This window comes from Bombus vancouverensis, chromosome 1, assembly GCF_051014615.1.
Source record: "Bombus vancouverensis nearcticus chromosome 1, iyBomVanc1_principal, whole genome shotgun sequence".
NCBI lineage: Eukaryota > Metazoa > Arthropoda > Insecta > Hymenoptera > Apidae > Bombus > Bombus vancouverensis.
In genome coordinates, this window is record NC_134911.1 from 19,152,157 (window position 1) to 19,171,313 (window position 19,157).

Genomic DNA, 19,157 nt, shown 5'->3' on the forward strand with positions numbered 1-19,157 from the left:
GGTAAACTACAATCATTAAAAATTAATACAATAATTGCTTATAATGAATTACAACATTTAGCAATTTCTACATTGAATAATTTTATTTTAGTCACAATTTATTACATTAACATTGTATTTATAAGTATAGATGTGTAAAAATGCAATTTTAGGCAGCAACTTTCCCTAACGTATCTGCATATTGAAATTCTGTACTATTCTCATACTCGCACATGTCTAATGCAATTACACAACTTTCTCGTACAACTCTCTTACTGTCGTTTAAATACTTATTTAAAATATCAAAACAATATGGAGTAGCAATAGAACCCAATGCTTCTGCACATTCGTGACGCACCATTTCATTTTCTTCTGTGTCCTTTAAAGAAGCTTCTAGATGTGGGACAGCAATCTCTTTCTGAAGTTGTCCAAGAACAAAAGCTATCTCATGTTTGAACAAAGCACTACCTGCTTTTAAACCTAAAATTATAAAAACAATAAATTATAAAAATATAGTTGAAAAAGGAGAAAAGGATCATTATTATTTTATTTACCTTCGCTAAGAGCAAGAATACTGTCTGGAGTACATATATTTCTCAAAGAGAACATGGCTCTGTATCTTTCAAACAAAGAAACATTTTCATTTAAAAGAATCTCTTTTAACTTCTTAACATCAGCAATATCTGCTGGTGGTGCTGGGTCCACGGACATATAAGGACTTTTTTGCAAATTTGTTGAATGGCTATTTAATTTTAACCATTGCAATCTGCATAATGCTAATTCACATGTTTCTGCAACCTCTGATACACAATCTTTACTGTATTCTTCTAATATTGGTATTACAGTAGGATCTCCAATTGCACCTAAAGCTTCACCTATTATAAAGAAATATGTTACTTATTATATGTAATATACAGAATTTGACATAGAATAAAAAATAAATATATAGTACCTGCTTCATGACGGACCATTGGTTCTTGTGTAACGTCTTTTAATATTCCTATAAGAATTGGTATAGCACGGGAATCTTGCATTTGACCAAGACAATATGCAAGTTCGTGCTTTAATAAAGCTGATTCATCATTAAAGCAATTATGAATTTCTTGAATAGCTTTAGCTCCACCGATATTTTTTAACGTAAATAAAGCACGAAATCTTTCTTTTAATGGTCGATTTTGGTCATTTAAGACACGACCAATTGCAGATATTTGATTCTCATTTACTTGCAACATATTTTCAGGTTCTTAATGAAATTAATTGAAAATATAAAATTTGCTAATGTTTTATAAAATTTATTGCATTATAATTACAATAGATGCCACTTTTTATAAGTTCTAAACTAAAAAGTATTATATGTACTAAACTGCTGTTATATAGAAACATTTGAGGTTAAGTATCAAATTGAATAATGTCACATGGTTAAAATTTCGCAGAAAAAATAAGAGGATATATGTATACACAGTGTACATCAATTAAATACTACAATATACACATAAAATTATAATTCACGAATTATAACGCTATATTTAAAATATGGCACAGAGTAGAACAGAAAGAATCGGAACAATATTTACAAGGTAAAATTATTTTGCAAATGTTTATGAAATTTTAAGGAATATATTCTATATGAATTGTGCCATTAGATAAATTGTTTATTATCATATAGATTATTTTTGACGTCATATATTATACACGCTACTATTTATGTACAAAATTAATGGTAATAAATAAAAGTATTTTCATTCTATTAAAAATGATAAATGCGATAAAAGGTTAAAATTCAGTTATCTTGAAGTTCTCAAGATAAACAATTTTCCTAAGGAAAGCACTTATTTTAATCAATTACTATAGCTATACTAAAAAATAATTTTTTAGAATTTCAAGATAATTTTATTTTCCTAAATTATTTTTAGAGTAAAGTCACTGTTACATGCAGATGTATTACGTCCTGATAATTTACCACTATGGTATGAGATATACAAAGCCTATCCTCCAAAATATGAACCAACTTTTAGTAGAAAAACATCAACAATGAATATGCAAAAAATATTTTATAAGGAAGATCTTATAAGAGCGTAAGTAAAATTTCAAATTATATGTAAATAGTTGTAAAATATATATTTATCATCATCATGTACTTCTAACATACATTTACATTTCAAATGTGTAATTTTGTAGAAAATTTCACAAAGATGTATCACTACCTATTATAGATATGAAAAAAGATAAGATTACCGAAACTCAAATCTTTTTCACTATTTATGATTGTTTATTACAGGTAACATAAAATAGAAATTCTATTAAACATAATGCTATATAACATATTTAATTATATGACAATCAGATTACAAATTTATTCTACTTGTTATAGGGTGGTGTTAAAAAAGAAGAGGCGTATGAGAAAGCATTGAAGAGTTATAAAATAATTTTTAAGCCACACACACCACACAAAAATATTGAACATGATAAAGAACAACAAACATAAGAATTTGTATATATTGTATTTATAATAATATACTGAATAGAGAAAAATATAATATTAAATTAGATGCAACATGTATTTAATCTTCACTGTGCATACTATCCCGTTTTTGTTAATATTGTATATGTTGTTAATAAATATAAGAATTTTCCTTATCACTTTAAATGTATATATAATTTTGTAATATATCATTGCTACACAATAGTTTACACGCTACTATGCTACCTAAACATATCAAACTGTATAAAAAAATTTATAAACCTAGCCCTTGAGTCACTAGTAACTCATACAAGTGATTGATGTGGCGTTCAATTGAAATAAAAAAATGAATAATTTAATAAAAGTGCTAATCTGCTTATTTATTATAAATATTAAGATATAATTAGTAATACAAGATAAATTAGGTGGTAAAAGTACGTATTTCATTATAGAAGGTATACCATCATAAAATTTTCTATGATAACATTTCGGAGGATATAATAAATATGTGTAAACGTACGTTCAGAAACTACCCTTATTGTTAGTATACTTTAAGTATTCTAATAGCAGCATAACCTTTCAAGCAGTTCAACTACGTTTCAAATTAAAGCGTGAAAATTTATATTATACAATAACTCTCTTATTGCAAATTCAACCTTTATTTAAAGAAAGAACCAAAAATCAATTTCAACTTTAAATTGTACAAAATTAGTACCATATGAATGTATTACTGTTGTAATTTTCCAAAAGAATTTTATCACACGCAAAATAGAATAAAACTTCAAGTTTCTAGATAAGTTTATAGATCAAAATGTCTACAAAAAAAGTTTTTTCGTTAGTCTTTATTAGAAAAACAGTAGAAATTTTATTGGGCTTCAAAAAACGAGGATTCGGAAAAGATAAATGGAACGGTTTTGGCGGTAAAGTGGAGCCTGGAGAATCAATTTTTCAAGGAGCTGTGCGGTAAATAATTTTAAATAACAGACTGAAATTATCTCATGTAAATCGAAAAAAACGTTGTAAATTTAAATTTTCACTGTACTACTATACTATATATGAACTAAATAATATAAACTTTTAAAAAGAGAAATTATTGTTAGTAATAAGTTGAGAATATTATATTCAACAATATCTTATATTTCATAATAACTGATACATTAAATAACAACGAATTTTAACAAAGATTTTTATCACTTTGTTTAATTATATACAGGATGAGTCATGAAAATAATAATAATATAAATTTGACAAAGTTAAAGAAAAAATATTCATGAATATCAGAGATCTTTTTATTTAGAATATAGAAACAAAATTGTTATACACAAGATTTTTTATTTATGGTTTCTAATAACGCCATATATCTAAAAAACGTTATATGGCATTACATTGTTTATTTAATCCTATTTAAATCTATTTCTGCACATAATACCTTTACAAGGTAATTCTAAAATATTTTTCATGAATCATCATGTATACACAGGTACAATTTTAAATAATTAAATAAATACAAAATATTACATTTAAATTAAAATTGTGATAGTAATTGGTAAAAATAATAGAAAAGATATTTAAGATAAGTTAAAAATAAAATGTATGCAATATAATATGATTATTGCATGTAATGTTTTAGAATATTGCTATCACACATAAACGAAATAAAAATTAAAGTGTATACTTCTTAAATTATCAGTGTATAATTTTATAGTGAATTAAAAGAAGAATGTGGTTTATCTGCACAAAAATTAAAAAAAGTTGGAATTTTAGAATTTGAATTTGAGGGAGATGAAGTTCTATTAGAAGTTCATGTTTTTGAAACATATGAGTATTGTGGAAAGATAATAGAATCTGAAGGTATTTAAATTTCAAACATTAATATTATAACTAAAATTAATATTACATTATTATCAAGTATTTATTCTTATTATTAATTATGTATATTTTTATGTGCAATATTAGTTATTATTCCATGTCTCTATATTTCTTTATTTTAATCATACTGCAATAATATCTATCTAATCATAATCATGAAATTGCATGTTTTTGTTTAAACTATGCAAACTATAAAAACAATTAGAAGGACAAAGAAACTAGAATATGTTTGAGCAAAATAAAAAAGTTTAAAAAGATATCTATTACACTTTTTTTGTAATATCTAACGTATACCTACTTAAAAATATAATAAATACACTGTAATTATATTTATATTCTTTTGTTCAGAAATGCGACCAAAATGGTATAATTTGAAAGATATTCCTTTCAAACAAATGTGGCCGGATGATGAATATTGGTTCCCTTATATGTTACGAGGGGAATTATTCAGAGGATATTTTTTGTACCGAGGTCAAGACCTAATTCTTAAGTATAACATTGAAACTATGGAAGAACTACCAGCATTAGATTGTATCTCATAACATTCACCTTTCATTCTTAACACACACCCTGCTATACATTATTAATAATGTTAATTATTATTAAAAAATTCACTTTCACATTTTTATAATTATAATAAAATTTGGCTTTATACTAATTTGATAATCTTTTTAGTAATAAAACCATCTTGTAATCATTACTTTTTATCACTCATTAATCTTAGATTATATCAAGAAAGATTTTTAAGCAGACATTATACAAATATGTTACATTGGTACTACATTAATTGTACCTGTTTGCTGATTTTCCATCAACTAAAAGCACATATGCTAAACAGTATCCGATATACAAATATTTTGTGATATTTCAGAGATCATTAAATAATTTTTCAAATATGTTGCGAGGCTAATAATCCCTTTTTCTACTTCTTTCTTTTTATTAAATGAATATATCATTATTTTAAAAATCTAAGTACTTATATAATAAGTTATAAAACTATACTGTGATACATCACATAAAGATAAAAATATCCTGCTTAAATTATGATTATTTTGTAAATGAAGATTTGCAGAGAATATATCAATCAAGCACCATTTAGCTTGGACATATTAAAAGATAAATATTTTTATCTTCAGCTCAAAAAATACAAGATGAGGCAAGATAGAAAGCTTAAAGTCTACAGACTAAAATATATCATGGACGTATAGAATTCTCAACCAGTTATATCACTTTTATCTTTGCACCATAAAGCACACTTGGCTTTACCTTGTCATAAAACATTATAGTTAAGCAGCTGACCAATGTTCAGATCTCCATAAGAGAGCATACATACTATGCTTAAGATCTTCTGCATCTAAACTGTCAATCAGAAAATCTGTATATCGTGAAATTAAACTTCTGTAACCTTGGCCAACAGTTGCTAGTACTAATTTCTTTTCATCTGTTGATTTAAATGATATTATTTGACATACCTTACCTTCGAAAGGTCTGAAAACGGTAATCGGTCTAAGAGAGTTACATTCAGCTACTACAATACATCCCCAAGTAGTACCAATATATAACTGATTCCTACAAGCTTCCAAAGCTGTTACTTGGCACTTTTCTGTTGATAAATTTTCTTCTATAGAAATGGACTTTAAACTTTCTGAACAAGGTACTAATTTAGACATATCTAATTTATTTATTATTTGCCTAGTATCCACATCCCATTGATACACAATACATCCAGGATATGTGTATGATAACACAGAATTTTCAGCACTCAATAAATGCGTAGCAAATAAATTTTTAATAGCTGTTTCTCCAGTTACATGAGAAAGTTGTACTGTATCTATTAAACTGTTGTCTTTTAAAACATAAATTGATACTTTACCAAAACTTTGTCCCACCCATAACTCCAATATTCGTTTCTTTTTATAAACAGCTGCCAAGGAATATGTCTTTATATTATCTTGAATATCAGTTGTAATTTCCATCTTTTTCATTTGTGTGAAAGAATTTGACAATAGAAATGTCTTACCACTATGCAGTGCTACTGCAAATTGTTTTATTTGTTCTAAATAAATTAGACCTACTATTTTAGATTCCATACTATGATCAGGTTCAAGATTATAACTGGCAACACAACCAAAATTACTGCCTAAATAAACATGTACTTGCCCTATATCATCACCAATCCATATGTATCCATCTACTCCACACATTGCATATGGTATTATAGGAGTTTCAATCCTAACATGTTGTAACCAACCTTTCTGAGTTCCTAATAACATATCAACTTCACCATTATTATGTCCAAACCAAATTTCATCTCCACTTAAATTTTCTTCTATAGTTCTATTTGTCATAGTAATAGCAGTTACTTGAGTTCTTTCTGTTAATAATATGACATCTATAAGATGGGTAAATTCAGGTGCTGATGCAATGGAAACTATTTGACTTGCAGTAGGTCTATCTTTTGGATTTTGAGCCCAACATATAACCATTAAATCAAGAGCATAACAAGGATGAAATGTTTCCCTGTATGTTAATGGTGGTCTTCCACCTTCCAAAATACATTCTTTAACTGCTTCATGGCCCTCAAATGGTTGTCTTAAAGTGATCAATTCATATATAAACATTCCAAATGAAAAGGAATCAACTTTTTCAGTATATTCTTCTTCGCCGTTATATTTAATAATTTCAGGTGCCATAAATCCTTCTGTTCCTCCAAATCCTTTAGCACCAGTTGGTAATGTAAGTCTGGATATGCCATAATCAGCTACTTTAACATGAACAGGATGTTCAGGGTAATCTTGAAATGGTAAAGGCATCTGCCAAACTAAAACATTTTCTGATTTTAAGTCTCTATAAATCACATGTTGTTGATGAAGATATTCTACTGCTTTTGCTACTTGGAGAATTATAGCTTGTAATGTGTATGGATCTAATTTAGCACCAGAACGTCTGTAATTTTTCAATACATTATCTAATGCACCTTCTGGTGCCAAATCTAGTACTAGTGCTAGTGGACTAACCACTATTCCAATTAGAGGTACAATATTTGTATGTCTGAGTGTCAACAAAATATTTAATTCTTGTCTTGCAGTACAGTAGGCTTTACAAGCATACTGTAAAGGATCTCTATCCCATTTACTTTGTGCAGCTTTATAAGCAAGAATAGCAGATTGTTTTGAATTTGGACCTGGTGGAACTGGTTGCAACATTTTGATAGCAACATCAACTTTGTGATAAGTTCCTGGTAAGCGACAGACACCTTTAAATACAAATCCAAATGCTCCACGACCTAATAATTTCCCCAATTTAACATCTTCTGATTTTATTAAGTGTTTTGATCCTAGATCCATAAAAATAATATCTGGAGCTACATGTGACAATGGTATATCAGAGTGTTTAGGACAACTAATTGGTTTATTACTATAGGCAGACAAAATGCATTCTTCAACCATCCAGGAATATGCTAAAATACCTTCAAAATGAGTGCTTTGTTTAATAATATCTGGATGACCCTCTAAAGATGGCATTCTGCTGGATGTTAAACTATCATATCCTACACCGCTATCGCCATCAGATTTATAACTATCCTGGCTTTGTCTTTCTTTATTTATATAATATTTTTGAATATCTTCCGTCAAACGATCAGTATCACTAATTTCATTTTCGTTTTCTCCATTATTTAATAAACAGCGTGGACACGGTATTAATCGTGTGACTAATAGTTTACCCTCGGATGTATGCACAAAACGTGTTCCTAATGTAGGATACCAATCTTCTAATAAAATATCAATATGATCGACTATTAGCGCCAATAATTGTGGCATACTTTCTGGTCGAGGTTCTACTACAATTGCTTGATAGCCCATTGGTTCTTCTTCAGCTGAGTCTGACATAATAGGTTGTTTTATCACTAAAGTATCAACTGGAAACCAAATTTCTAAAATTGCCGAATTCTTCAAATCTACTGTACACCATATTCCATCTTGTTTCAGTTTAAATTTAAACTGTCTATAATCATACGGCGAATTCTTTAAGTTGTAATTGACTTCTTTGAGGCGTAGTAAAGTAATATTAGAATATTTTAACTCTATCCCTGTTTGCCAGAGTACCCACTCAGCTTGTGTATCTAACAAGCTTACAAAAATATTATCATCAACGAAATCTTTGAAAGGCGCTAGAAATGACATCACAATCTCAACAATAGCATCGTCGGCTAAAATTCTAGTTATGAGCCTCGACCAAAAACCACTGGGAAAATAAGACATTAAAAGCAGCCGCGTGACAGAACAATCTGGTTGTGACCTAGACGTTAGTACACATTCTGTACTTGATTTACTTTCTCCGGTACAATTTTGAAATGTTATCATCGGAGATGTAATCTTTTTAGAACGTATGTGCCAGCTTCGTGTTTTTACAGGAATTTTGATTATTTGGTTATTTCTTAAAATATCTTCTTCAGTTGGCAATAAAGAAGGAATCAATAGAGTACGATAATCCCAAGTTAACGCAACTTCAAACTTATTTAACAAGCTAACGATATATCCTTGGGTATCTATAGACGATATCGTAGAGGATTTAAAAACATGTTGAATATCGTCTAATTTCATTATACCACACCTGGCAAAAGGATTAATTTCACGTATCGTTACTACATGTGCTAACATATCGCAAAGCCACTGTGGATCAAGAAAGTATAAATCCTTTAACGTAGCATCATCATAATGTAAAATAATACCATTTTCATGGAGAAAAAGTGTTGCTTGATGTAGTTCAGCAGGATCCCTAAATGATCTATGCAATTTTTGAAGCTCGTTATTAACTGCTGTGTAATACTGATCAGCTTTTAAAACCGGATCTGCACCAGACAATTTCCTATCATGTGCAAGCTGTATCACCACATCTTCCAAGGCAAGATAACTGGCAGGAACTTTTTGTTCAAGCAATAATTCTTTGCTTCCGGGTGATCTTAAACTAAATACAACATCGTATATCAAATTACATAGCATTTTTATATTGTGCTTCGTTTTACAGCTCACTTCAATAGTCTCCATGACTTTTGGTAAGCCACATTTTTCAGCGTCAACCACGTTTATAAACTTATCACGGATATATTGTTGTAACGCCTCGCTATGCTCGTACGATATATCATAATGAGTCCCAACAATGATTACTGGAGAATTCGGAGCTCTGCTTTGAATATTTACTAACCATTGAAATATTTCAGATACACCTTTAAAACCATCGATGATTCTCCATACAACCAAATATAGACTTCGTTTAGATAAAAAGTATTGATGTGTTGCATAGTATTCTCTCTGACCACCAAAATCCCATGTTCTAAAATAAACTGGGCCATGGGATGACTGACCTCTCACTTTTTTTTCATAAATCCAGTCTCCTATATCAACGCCAACGGTAGATATCGTTGTTCCTCTGGCAGTCTTCGCGTTAATATTTTTATTACCCATTCGTTTTGCCCAGTGTTCTGCAGCTTTTTTTTTATTTGGAACTTCACCCTCTTGTCTCAACTGTTCTAATAAGCTAGTTTTACCGATACCTTGAATTCCTACGATCATTAACTTCATGCGTGCATACGGTTTAGCGTCCTCTAAAATTGATTTTAAATACCCAATCACGTCCATTGTTTTATATTTCTTCGATTCGATCATTGTTTTCAAAGGTTCTTGCAATCTACAACCTTGAGTATTTAAATTCCACAAACGGGAAAGCAGACCCATTTGTGGTGGCAATTCGATGATTTCCGGATTACCGCTTATATTTAGAACAGATAGATTATTAAGCTCGTAAATGTTTTGGGGAATTTCTTTCAATTTGTTATTGCTAACGTCGAGCATACTAACATTAGGAAACAGAAGATACAATTTTGAGCCAGAATAAGTGATTCTTGTGTCCCTGTCTATATTCTCCTCTTCTAAATTTGGCATTTCCCCGTCATCGATCGATGTTAATTGAATTCTGCTCAACAGATTGTTAGCAAGAATCAATGTTCTTAAATTCTCTAAGCGTAAGTGACGTCTATGCGTGCAAACCGACATGAGAACTACATCGCGTAATGATGTAGCCGTTTGTCTGTTACTGCCTGGAACGATTGGTGACTGTACATTTGTTGCGGGACAATAACACGCAGTGTTTGCTTGTTCCATCAAGTCAGCACCCTCCACTTGTGGTAAACTGGGCCATCGAGAGATTTGATTATTGGATAAGTCTAACTGTTTTAAACTCGCCGGATATGATGTTATATGGCTCATGGATCGAAGAGAATTATAAGCCATATTTAATCTCACTAGATTAACAGCTAAGCATGGCAAAGCTACTGGAATACTATTAAATAAATTATGCGCCAAGTTCAGGGATGTAAGCACCGACCTTGCTCCACTTTCATTATCGTCTGAAACCTTTTCTGATACTTGAACGGATTTGGTCCAAACATGAGGGCGATCCATCTCGATAATTTGTGCATTTGCTATTTTAGTGAATGACTCAAACTCCAAGGAATCTTCACGTGATATAGCCAATTGCGATGCTAAACTTCGACTGCTAGGGCTATTGTTTAAACAATCTTCCCTTTGTGTTTTTCGTGAAATATTTTGCGAAACTTGACTAGGTAAAATCTTCAACAGATTAAACGACGCGTTCAATTCCTTTAATTTCGGTGCTCGCCATAAATTATCTGGAAGACACTGCAATTTATTGTTTGAAACATCCATAATCTCCAATGCAGGTAAATTCATTATGAATTCCGGCAATTGTTCCAATCGATTGTCCTGAAGATACATCTCTTCCAAAACTGGACACAATTTATCTTTAGGACTTTTTGGCTCAGCTGTAAGAGTGTCTATTTTATTTTGAGCCATATTGAGGTATCGCAGGCTTTGTAAATAAAATATGATAGGTGGTACAGAAGTGATAGAATTAAGAGAGATATCTATCCTTGTGATAGCATATAACACCAAGTCGTTATTTTTAGCACTCAGCTTTTTGTTTACGTGTAATACAGCATCTGTCAACCACTGAGCACGTATTTGTGAAAGATGACATTGTTGATCATGCCAATTAATCATCGTTGGTGTATTTGGAAATAGCGTCGAATACGTTACGTTTCCAAAAGAGGATAGTGCAGAAAAGTGAGAAGTTTGGGTACATTCGGTCATAGCTTTTTTGTTAATTTTGTATTCTGAATCAGGGTAAGCTTTTATAGATAAAAGTTTTGCCGTGAGAGGTTCGTCTCTGTTTTGTGCGGCGATTTTGATTGCTTTGCATGTATTATCTACAGCACTGTGCTTCAGTAAAAGATCTGCAATTTTTATGTCACGTTGTTGACAAGCTATAATTAACGCGCTAGAGTAATTACTTTCTGGATCACTCTGATCATAAGGAACTTTTACAGGCAAATTAGGATCGGCACCTGCCAATAATAAAGCGGTAACTACTTCTGTGTGCTTGCCTTTTACAGCCGCATGTAAAGCAGTTTCGGTAACATTGTTGCAATACAAATCTAAGTTTAATGGACATATCATATTGTCATCTTTTTTATCGAACGCTTTGCTTCTAAAATTTAAACTAGACATTAATCTTTGTATACCGCTCGAAATCTTCCTTTTCGACATCGGGAGTGGCTGCGCCACCCCCATATCTTCTTCTTTGATTTTTCTTGCTTTTACTTTATAATTTAGTAGTAATTCTACGATTTTTATGTTTCCAAGCATACTAGATATATAAAGAACATTTTGTCCCGTAACGTCCTGAGTATTGATATCAAATGGCATTTCGTATTCATACTCTCCGGATGAGTCTTTATAGCGTTGATACGTAGTTTGTGGATATTCAAATTTCAATAGTAAATCAATAACTAAATGATGACCATTTATAGTTGCCACATGAATTGGTAACCATTTTTCCACAGTTAAAGATTGTACTTGTTTAGGAAAGTGTCGGAGAAGCAATTCCACTATTTCTACTTTACCGTTGTAACAAGCTATATATAATGGACAGTATTTGGTAACAGGATGCATTCTGCAATCTGCACCATGATCCAGAAGCAAACGAACTATATCTTTGTGACCCATCTCGCAAGCTATAAAAAGTAGAGTATTTGCACCATTTGGTGCCATGTTGATAATGCATTCCAAATCCGAAGTATGTCCTTGAATAAGATTTTTAGCTGCTACAACATCTCCTTGAATACAGATTGCACGCAAAGAAGCATGTACTGCGAGTTTTTCCAATTCATACTTTTCAGCTGCTGATTTGAGCAAATTTATGCTAACATCTTGCTTAGCTTTCTCAGCCACATCTAATGGTCTTTCACCATTATTGTCTTGGATCATTAGATTTGCATCGAATTTTAAAAGTTTTTCAATGTTGGAACTATGTCCATGTTCTGCACAAATATGTAACGGTGTCCGGTAATGACCCCGTGGCCCACATGGAATATTTGGATTTGCCCCTGCAGATAGTAGTACATCCAAACATCTTGAATTTTCGGTAATAGCTGCAGCATGTAATGGTGTTCTACCCCATGAATCTTGACTATTTATGTACTGTGCATGCTCTCCTCTTAGAAGATCTTCTAATAATTCTGCATTATCCCACAAAGCAGCTTGGTGTAGCAGACGACCAGGAAAATCTTCATCAATAGGAGTATAATCTTCCATGATGTAAACTATAAATATTTACATTATATTCTTATATTCATATTTTTATAATATACATTCTACTTGCAAAAATATTATTTTATACTTACTATCTGTATCTTGAATATAAATATCTTGATTACATGATTATAAATTCATCTGATCATCAGTTATGCAGTGATATTGTTTGTATACTCTTCTCTTGTGATATTTTGCATATGATTTTTTATTCTCAATTTGATCAAAATTGAATGTTTTATATTCAATATAATTTAGTATGCAAAAAATTGCACCATTCTTTATAAATTTTAGATCCACTGTGTCTAAAGTGGAAGTTAAATATTTAAAGTTGTTTACATACATTTGTAAAATTTCGATTATTTATTTACGTGTTTTTACATAAATATTTGTATATATTTTAAATAGAATCTTCGAATCTTGTTACTTTCTTCTCGTAATTAAATAACAACCTTGTTTATAATTTAAAATTTAGTGCATAAATACAAAACTCACATATATGTCAAAATATATCAATTGGAGTACGGTTTAAAAATATTCACAAAAATCATGTTCGATTAATATTTTCAAATTTTTCACTGTTCACTGTACATGCGTAATTTCTTCTCATAATTTTTAATTGTTTCCCTTTGGACTGACAATTAAAATAGTAGCTTGTTTTCTATGATAGCTTTGGAATAAAAAACCAGAATGATATTAAACATAATACTTAGCGACCGCCATTTTGTCAGTTCTCTTTATCGACTGTACGCACCTAACACACCTTTAGCTACAATTTTATGCATGAATAACATCGGATCGATTTAAATAAATATCATTACCACAGACGAAATACAAAGTACATATATTGTCTTATGGGACTTTGTGCCACACAAAATGAAATACCGAAACAAAAATTAGAGGTTTCGTTATGTTTCCTATGCTTTAAAGTGGTGGATTTAGAAAATATAATCAGTCCAATCACCGAGTGATAAAGTCAGTGAATGTAGCAAAAAAACGTCTTCCGTTGCACCTACGAGTAAAAATTTTGTATCGTATAGTTAGATCCATAGTAAACTGTTGACATACTGCACCCCACACGTAATGAATCATTCATGAATGAAAAATTACATTCTCATATTTCCTATTGTATACAGCGTAAAGAGAACATTATTAATAGATTTGTAAGATAGTATAAATTCAAACGCGACCTTATTTGAACTCGTTTTAATCATACATATCATCATAATATATACTATTACATTATGTATATATATATAATGTTTATATATTATGATATATATAAGTACATTCATAGACATATGTATGTGTATATCGTAGAATTTTAGCAATTTACCGATGATAGTTTAATTTTTGATATAGTATGGTACATACAAAATTTAAACCCTAAATCGATTTTTTTTTACTTTCTCCATAAATTAGACACACATCTAACAATAAGTACATGTTTTCTATAAGAGGAAATTTCACATTGAAGACATTACGATCATTGAACGAGCAATGTATATTAATACTGTAAATTGTAGAATATTCCCAACATTATTTCGTGATACTTATCTATTTACAACTTTTAGATTTATATTCTATTTCACATATACTCACAATAAGAATTCATTCTTCTACAAAACGGTAAAAAAGATTAGGATTTTTATCTAAAAAGTCAAAATTAATGTAGTCTTTTCTCACAATTATAAAATAGCTGTTACCAGAATCATTGCGTAAAGTGTTCGCGTAAAGCGAAACAGTTTTCAAATATAAAAGCACATTCGAACATTTGGAACGCCACTCAAATAAGATACATAGCGTTTAGATACATTTTCACGTGAAATACCTTATTTATCTTTTTTCGATCTATTCCTAATAGTTTCACGAAGATTCTATGAAAAACATAAAGATTCAAATTTTCACTGATGACCTTTAATTAAGATTGGACCTTTTTAAATTTGTTATGACGAATGCGATGATTCTCTTTTAATAAAATAAAATAATATAAATAATATAAATAATATAAATGTGTCATCATACATGACTTTAATCATATAAACAATAAGAAGTATATATTAATGGAAATAATATTGAAGTAGCAATAGTTACGTACAATTAGGAAAGTAAGGAAGACATAGTAATTTATGTATACAAAAGAAAAGCGGTCATGTTCCTCTTTTACGTAAAATTTATTCAAATTTCGGATGCACAAGGTAAATATTTGTAAAATCAGATTTGTAAAAATAAGTTATCTAAAAAGCTACAAAATACATGATTTTTGGACTTTTTTTACATTTCTGCTTACAATTACGTGAATCAATTAATTAATTTTTATGTACACGTACTGTATATATATATGTCTTGTTTGTATTATTTTATGATCAGATTTAATTTTAATTCTATCTGTTACTAATGTTGGAATCTAGGTTAAAAATCGGTAACATTGAAAATTATACAAAAATAATATAAGCTATATTGACCTCGAAACACTTATATTATTACACCTATGTTGAGTGATACACCTCTGTATACCGCGTTTGTGGTATTATGTCTGATATTACGTAACGTGATTACTGACTTTTTTTATCAATTGATTACATTACATATAGTGCATGATAATAGCACTATATGGGTAGCACTATGCAATTACTTTTACTACCATTGAATAGATTATTTAAGTTAAAATATGTAATCTTTTTTTGTAGATACACAAATTGCAAATTTTTATGTAATTTTTTTTGTAATAGTGCATATTATACTTTAAGATAATAAGATTATTTGTATTTTTATAAGATTATTTGAAATTATATCCGTCTTAAAGAATTAATGTAATTTGGTATGTATTAAAATTTAATTCAATATTGTGTATGTTAATTATAAGTGAGAGTAAACCTTGGTCCCAATATCAAATGTGTGAAAACCAATGAATTTTTATATGTAATATTTTTATAGTTTCTTATATACATATGAATAAATATTAATAATAGTATTCTATTACTACAATTACTACTAATATAGTTACATTTTATTAGAAATTTACTTTTACTTTTTATTAGAATTTTATATATTCCATTAAAAATCTATTTCTTATTAGATGTTTATCATAACGAAATAGTGTTAATAACAGTAAAAAAGAATCATATTTGAGATTGAAATGTTAATGAAGTCCACTGTCATTGTTATAAATAATTTTAATCGTATGTAAAAATCGTATATGTAAAAATATTTATTTACAAAATTTATCGTTATATTTTTAATATTAAGAAGATGTACTATGATTTAATGGAATACATTGATGATTATGCATGGAAACTCTTTTTTAATTAAAAAATTAAAAAATTCTTTAATATAATAAATTGATAATAAATCTTCTAATGTTCCACTTGGCAGCCTTCAAGACTCAATGCTCGAGCTAGGTTCCTAGCAACGGCTAGTCGGAAGATTTCAATTTTGTTTTGAAACTTTAGATCATCTCCATGTGCTTCTACACAACGTAATAATTCAAAACAATCACTGGAAGATAAAATTACATCTTTGGCTTCTAATAATGGAATAGCATCCGACAAAAGAATCGACCAAAAGCTGAAATAAAATTTTTCTATTAAATTGCTTTTCAATTTAAAGTTTGGGTGTAGACATATGGATAGCTTACTATTTTGGTGTTAAATTTGAAACTAAAAGGGACACTAATAAACTTGCTGCTTCTTTAAATTCTCCAATGCCATACATTTGATGAAATTCGCAATACTTTCCTATTGTAAAAAACAATAAAAATTATAATCGAATAAAAATTCAACTTCTTAATAAAAATTTGCTTGTTTCTCAACTCAAACTCCAAAATTGATTTACCTAAGAATGTGAGTCTATCACTAGCCATCATACAAAAACCTAAATTTTCTAATAGGTCACGACAATCCAATTCTCCATGTTCTGCATAACGCTTCAAAAACTGATCTGCAATATATGTTATAAAACCACTATCTTGCGCTTTTAATGCCCATGCAAGTGCATTTCCCAATCTTCCTTGCCTCATAGATTTTAGTCCTTGAATTTTACAAATGCTAGTAACTAACAAAGAGAGTTTTTAAATATAGTCAGTATGTTTTATATTAAAATGAATTATATATATGTATATAATAATTTGAGAAACAATATCAACCTATATGATCCATCTTATTATCTCGTGCTATATCAAGAATTTTATTTACTCTTGCTTCTGACCCCATTGGAAGTGACTGTAACAGTATTTCTAGTCTAGCTAAGCCTTGAATAGGACAATGTATTAAGTAACTTGCACCACATTGCCACAAAGAATGATGTGCCATTAATGTGTTCCCATATTCCAATATAAGAGATTCATGAAGTTGACTGCTAACTCTGATAAAAAATAAAATAATTCTCATTTTGCAAATTTTATATAACATAAATTATCTACTAACTTACTTTATTTGATCTCTATCCAATATTTTAAGTTTTCCACAAACATATAATAGATCTACCAAATGAGTAGCAAACCATCCATTATCACCCATATATTGTATTTCTTTAATAACATGGTGTAAGTCGCTTTCCATAACAGCACGTATAGCATTATCAGAAGGTCTATTAGCTTGCCATCTCTTGGAAATACTATTAGCATGATGAGAAAGTTCAGGTTGCTTACAACATGGAGAAGTATAAAATAACTTTGCTGCCAACAGTTCATACCAAGCATCTGTATATTGTGAAAATTGCCACAATATATCTTGTTCTCCTGCAATTAACTGCATTAAATGTTTTTAATAATTTAAGTAACATTATGTTATTGTATTTGTACACGTATATATTTATATAGATACCTTCATAATCATTTCTAAATAAGTATCAACGATAAAAGTTTTACTATTTAAATTTGAACACAACTCTAGTTGCCAACGTTTCCAACATGTAGTAAATCCATCTATAGAATAACCACCATACACATTATAGATGGGCATTGTTTTAAGAATATTTTCTGCCATTACAAAAGCAGGGTGATCTGCTTTGCTATGTAATGCTAATAAAGCTCTTACTAAATCTAACTTTCCATGTAATGCACAGCCTATTACAGCTTCCCAATAATTTGGATACTCCAAATCAGCACCGATTGTCTTCTGGGCTAATATTTTAACTGCTACAAGTTCTCTAGATGGAAAATGAAATCTAATCCATTCTAACAATTGTGGTAATACTACATCACCTAAATTAAAAATATTATATATTAGGATTTTTCAATATATATTTGCCATTCTCTGTTTTTAATAGATAATTAAAACAAAATAATTTACCTGGTACTATATCTACATAAAGGATTTCGATCAAGTGCCATATACATTCTATTTGATAAAAAATGGTCAGAAAATTTTCTAGTGATTCTTTTTTATCAGTCAAACATTTTCCACATATATCTTGCAAACTTTCTATACATGCTCTTAAAATAGACCTGTATTGCTTGCTATGTTTTAAAAGTTCTGGTCTAACATCTCCAGAAGAAGATTTTATTTTTTGAATGGATAGAAAGACACCATTACTTTCGTTTACTAATTTACGTAATTGTGGAGAAAACAGAATTACTTCTGGCTTTAAAATATGTACCGTTGGCTCATATTTCTCTGAACTTTTTTTAGTTGAACTTTGAAATCTTTTATTCATATATATACTGATTCTGCTACTATTTACCCAACTTCCAGTAATACATAGATGTTTAGGAGTATTTGGAATATCCTACAAATAAAAAATATTTTTCTTAATATATTTTTATAAATGTAAAATATAATTAAAATATAAAATATGATAATATTAAAATGGAGTAAGCTATATAACCTTATACATTTTAAATAACTCGTATAAGAATAAAGATATTACAATAAAATTATAAATATTTTATTATGCCAGATGAGTTTTATAAGATCGGGACAATATTAATTGCATTAAACGAAAGAAATATAGGTTAGGTGTTAATTCAAAGCATGCATGTGGTTCACGAAGTTTTATTACTTACGATTGTAGGAGGACTGTAGTTTTCGTCCATACTTAATACGAGAAAGAAACTATTAGTCCAAGTATACTTTACTATATAATGACATTCACATCAATTTATTTGTAATTAACTTTATTATTTCTCCACAGAGTTAAATGCACGGTACTGTCAACTATTGGTACCTGTATTTGATTGG

The 19,157-nt window shown here is 29.5% G+C and overlaps 5 protein-coding genes across 6 annotated transcripts; 2 read left to right on the plus strand and 3 right to left on the minus strand.

Moving 5' to 3' along the window:
* Window positions 1-64: 64 nt before the first annotated feature.
* nero (deoxyhypusine hydroxylase nero) lies at window positions 65-1,367 on the minus strand. Its single transcript, XM_033327941.2, has 3 exons — window positions 932-1,367; window positions 534-854; window positions 65-459 (listed from the first exon to the last, which is right to left on the minus strand). The coding sequence occupies exons 1-3, from the start codon at window positions 1,209-1,211 to the stop codon at window positions 149-151; spliced, it is 912 nt and encodes a 303-aa protein (XP_033183832.1). The 5' UTR covers window positions 1,212-1,367; the 3' UTR covers window positions 65-148.
* A 5-nt stretch (window positions 1,368-1,372) lies between these two features.
* On the plus strand, window positions 1,373-2,528 carry mRpS23 (mitochondrial ribosomal protein S23). Its single transcript, XM_033327949.2, has 4 exons — window positions 1,373-1,556; window positions 1,893-2,054; window positions 2,158-2,257; window positions 2,351-2,528. The coding sequence occupies exons 1-4, from the start codon at window positions 1,513-1,515 to the stop codon at window positions 2,462-2,464; spliced, it is 420 nt and encodes a 139-aa protein (XP_033183840.1). The 5' UTR covers window positions 1,373-1,512; the 3' UTR covers window positions 2,465-2,528.
* Window positions 2,529-3,251: 723 nt separating this feature from the next.
* Window positions 3,252-4,851, plus strand: LOC117153678 (oxidized purine nucleoside triphosphate hydrolase). Its single transcript, XM_033327948.2, has 3 exons — window positions 3,252-3,403; window positions 4,146-4,291; window positions 4,658-4,851. Exons 1-3 carry the CDS (start codon window positions 3,252-3,254, stop codon window positions 4,849-4,851), a joined length of 492 nt encoding a protein of 163 aa, XP_033183839.1.
* On the minus strand, window positions 3,557-13,950 carry Lrrk (Leucine-rich repeat kinase). 2 transcript variants are annotated; one of them, XM_033327938.2, is made up of 3 exons: window positions 13,474-13,950; window positions 13,071-13,283; window positions 3,557-12,989 (listed from the first exon to the last, which is right to left on the minus strand). In XM_033327938.2, exon 3 carries the CDS (start codon window positions 12,979-12,981, stop codon window positions 5,596-5,598), a length of 7,386 nt encoding a protein of 2,461 aa, XP_033183829.1. In that variant the 5' UTR covers window positions 12,982-12,989; window positions 13,071-13,283; window positions 13,474-13,950; the 3' UTR covers window positions 3,557-5,595. The 2 variants fall into 2 exon arrangements, with proteins under 2 accessions (XP_033183829.1, XP_033183827.1); XM_033327936.2 differs by having other exon boundaries at window positions 13,071-13,950.
* A 2,186-nt stretch (window positions 13,951-16,136) lies between these two features.
* Nup75 (nuclear pore complex protein Nup75) lies at window positions 16,137-19,157 on the minus strand. Its single transcript, XM_033327621.2, has 8 exons — window positions 18,983-19,157; window positions 18,270-18,705; window positions 17,802-18,181; window positions 17,407-17,726; window positions 17,123-17,340; window positions 16,813-17,031; window positions 16,616-16,715; window positions 16,137-16,545 (listed from the first exon to the last, which is right to left on the minus strand). The coding sequence occupies exons 1-8, from the start codon at window positions 19,010-19,012 to the stop codon at window positions 16,335-16,337; spliced, it is 1,914 nt and encodes a 637-aa protein (XP_033183512.1). The 5' UTR covers window positions 19,013-19,157; the 3' UTR covers window positions 16,137-16,334.

Excerpts from the sequence above, each read along its gene's own strand:
- Lrrk (XM_033327938.2), bottom strand. The coding sequence starts at position 12,981 with ATGGAAGATTATACTCCTATTGATGAAGATTTTCCTGGTCGTCTGCTA.
- nero (XM_033327941.2), bottom strand. The coding sequence starts at position 1,211 with ATGTTGCAAGTAAATGAGAATCAAATATCTGCAATTGGTCGTGTCTTA. Across the intron at positions 855-931 it reads AATGGTCCGTCATGAAGCAG|GTGAAGCTTTAGGTGCAATT; the intron begins GTACTATATATT and ends TCTTTATAATAG. Across the intron at positions 460-533 it reads TATTCTTGCTCTTAGCGAAG|GTTTAAAAGCAGGTAGTGCT; the intron begins GTAAATAAAATA and ends TTATAATTTTAG.
- Nup75 (XM_033327621.2), bottom strand. The coding sequence starts at position 19,012 with ATGGACGAAAACTACAGTCCTCCTACAATC. Across the intron at positions 17,727-17,801 it reads ATTTAGAAATGATTATGAAG|TTAATTGCAGGAGAACAAGA; the intron begins GTATCTATATAA and ends CATTTAATGCAG. Across the intron at positions 16,716-16,812 it reads TGATAGACTCACATTCTTAG|GAAAGTATTGCGAATTTCAT; the intron begins GTAAATCAATTT and ends TTTTTACAATAG.
- LOC117153678 (XM_033327948.2), top strand. The coding sequence starts at position 3,252 with ATGTCTACAAAAAAAGTTTTTTCGTTAGTCTTTATTAGAAAAACAGTA. Across the intron at positions 3,404-4,145 it reads ATTTTTCAAGGAGCTGTGCG|TGAATTAAAAGAAGAATGTG; the intron begins GTAAATAATTTT and ends ATAATTTTATAG. Across the intron at positions 4,292-4,657 it reads AAAGATAATAGAATCTGAAG|AAATGCGACCAAAATGGTAT; the intron begins GTATTTAAATTT and ends TCTTTTGTTCAG.
- mRpS23 (XM_033327949.2), top strand. The coding sequence starts at position 1,513 with ATGGCACAGAGTAGAACAGAAAGAATCGGAACAATATTTACAAG. Across the intron at positions 2,055-2,157 it reads AAGGAAGATCTTATAAGAGC|AAAATTTCACAAAGATGTAT; the intron begins GTAAGTAAAATT and ends GTAATTTTGTAG. Across the intron at positions 2,258-2,350 it reads TTTATGATTGTTTATTACAG|GGTGGTGTTAAAAAAGAAGA; the intron begins GTAACATAAAAT and ends TACTTGTTATAG.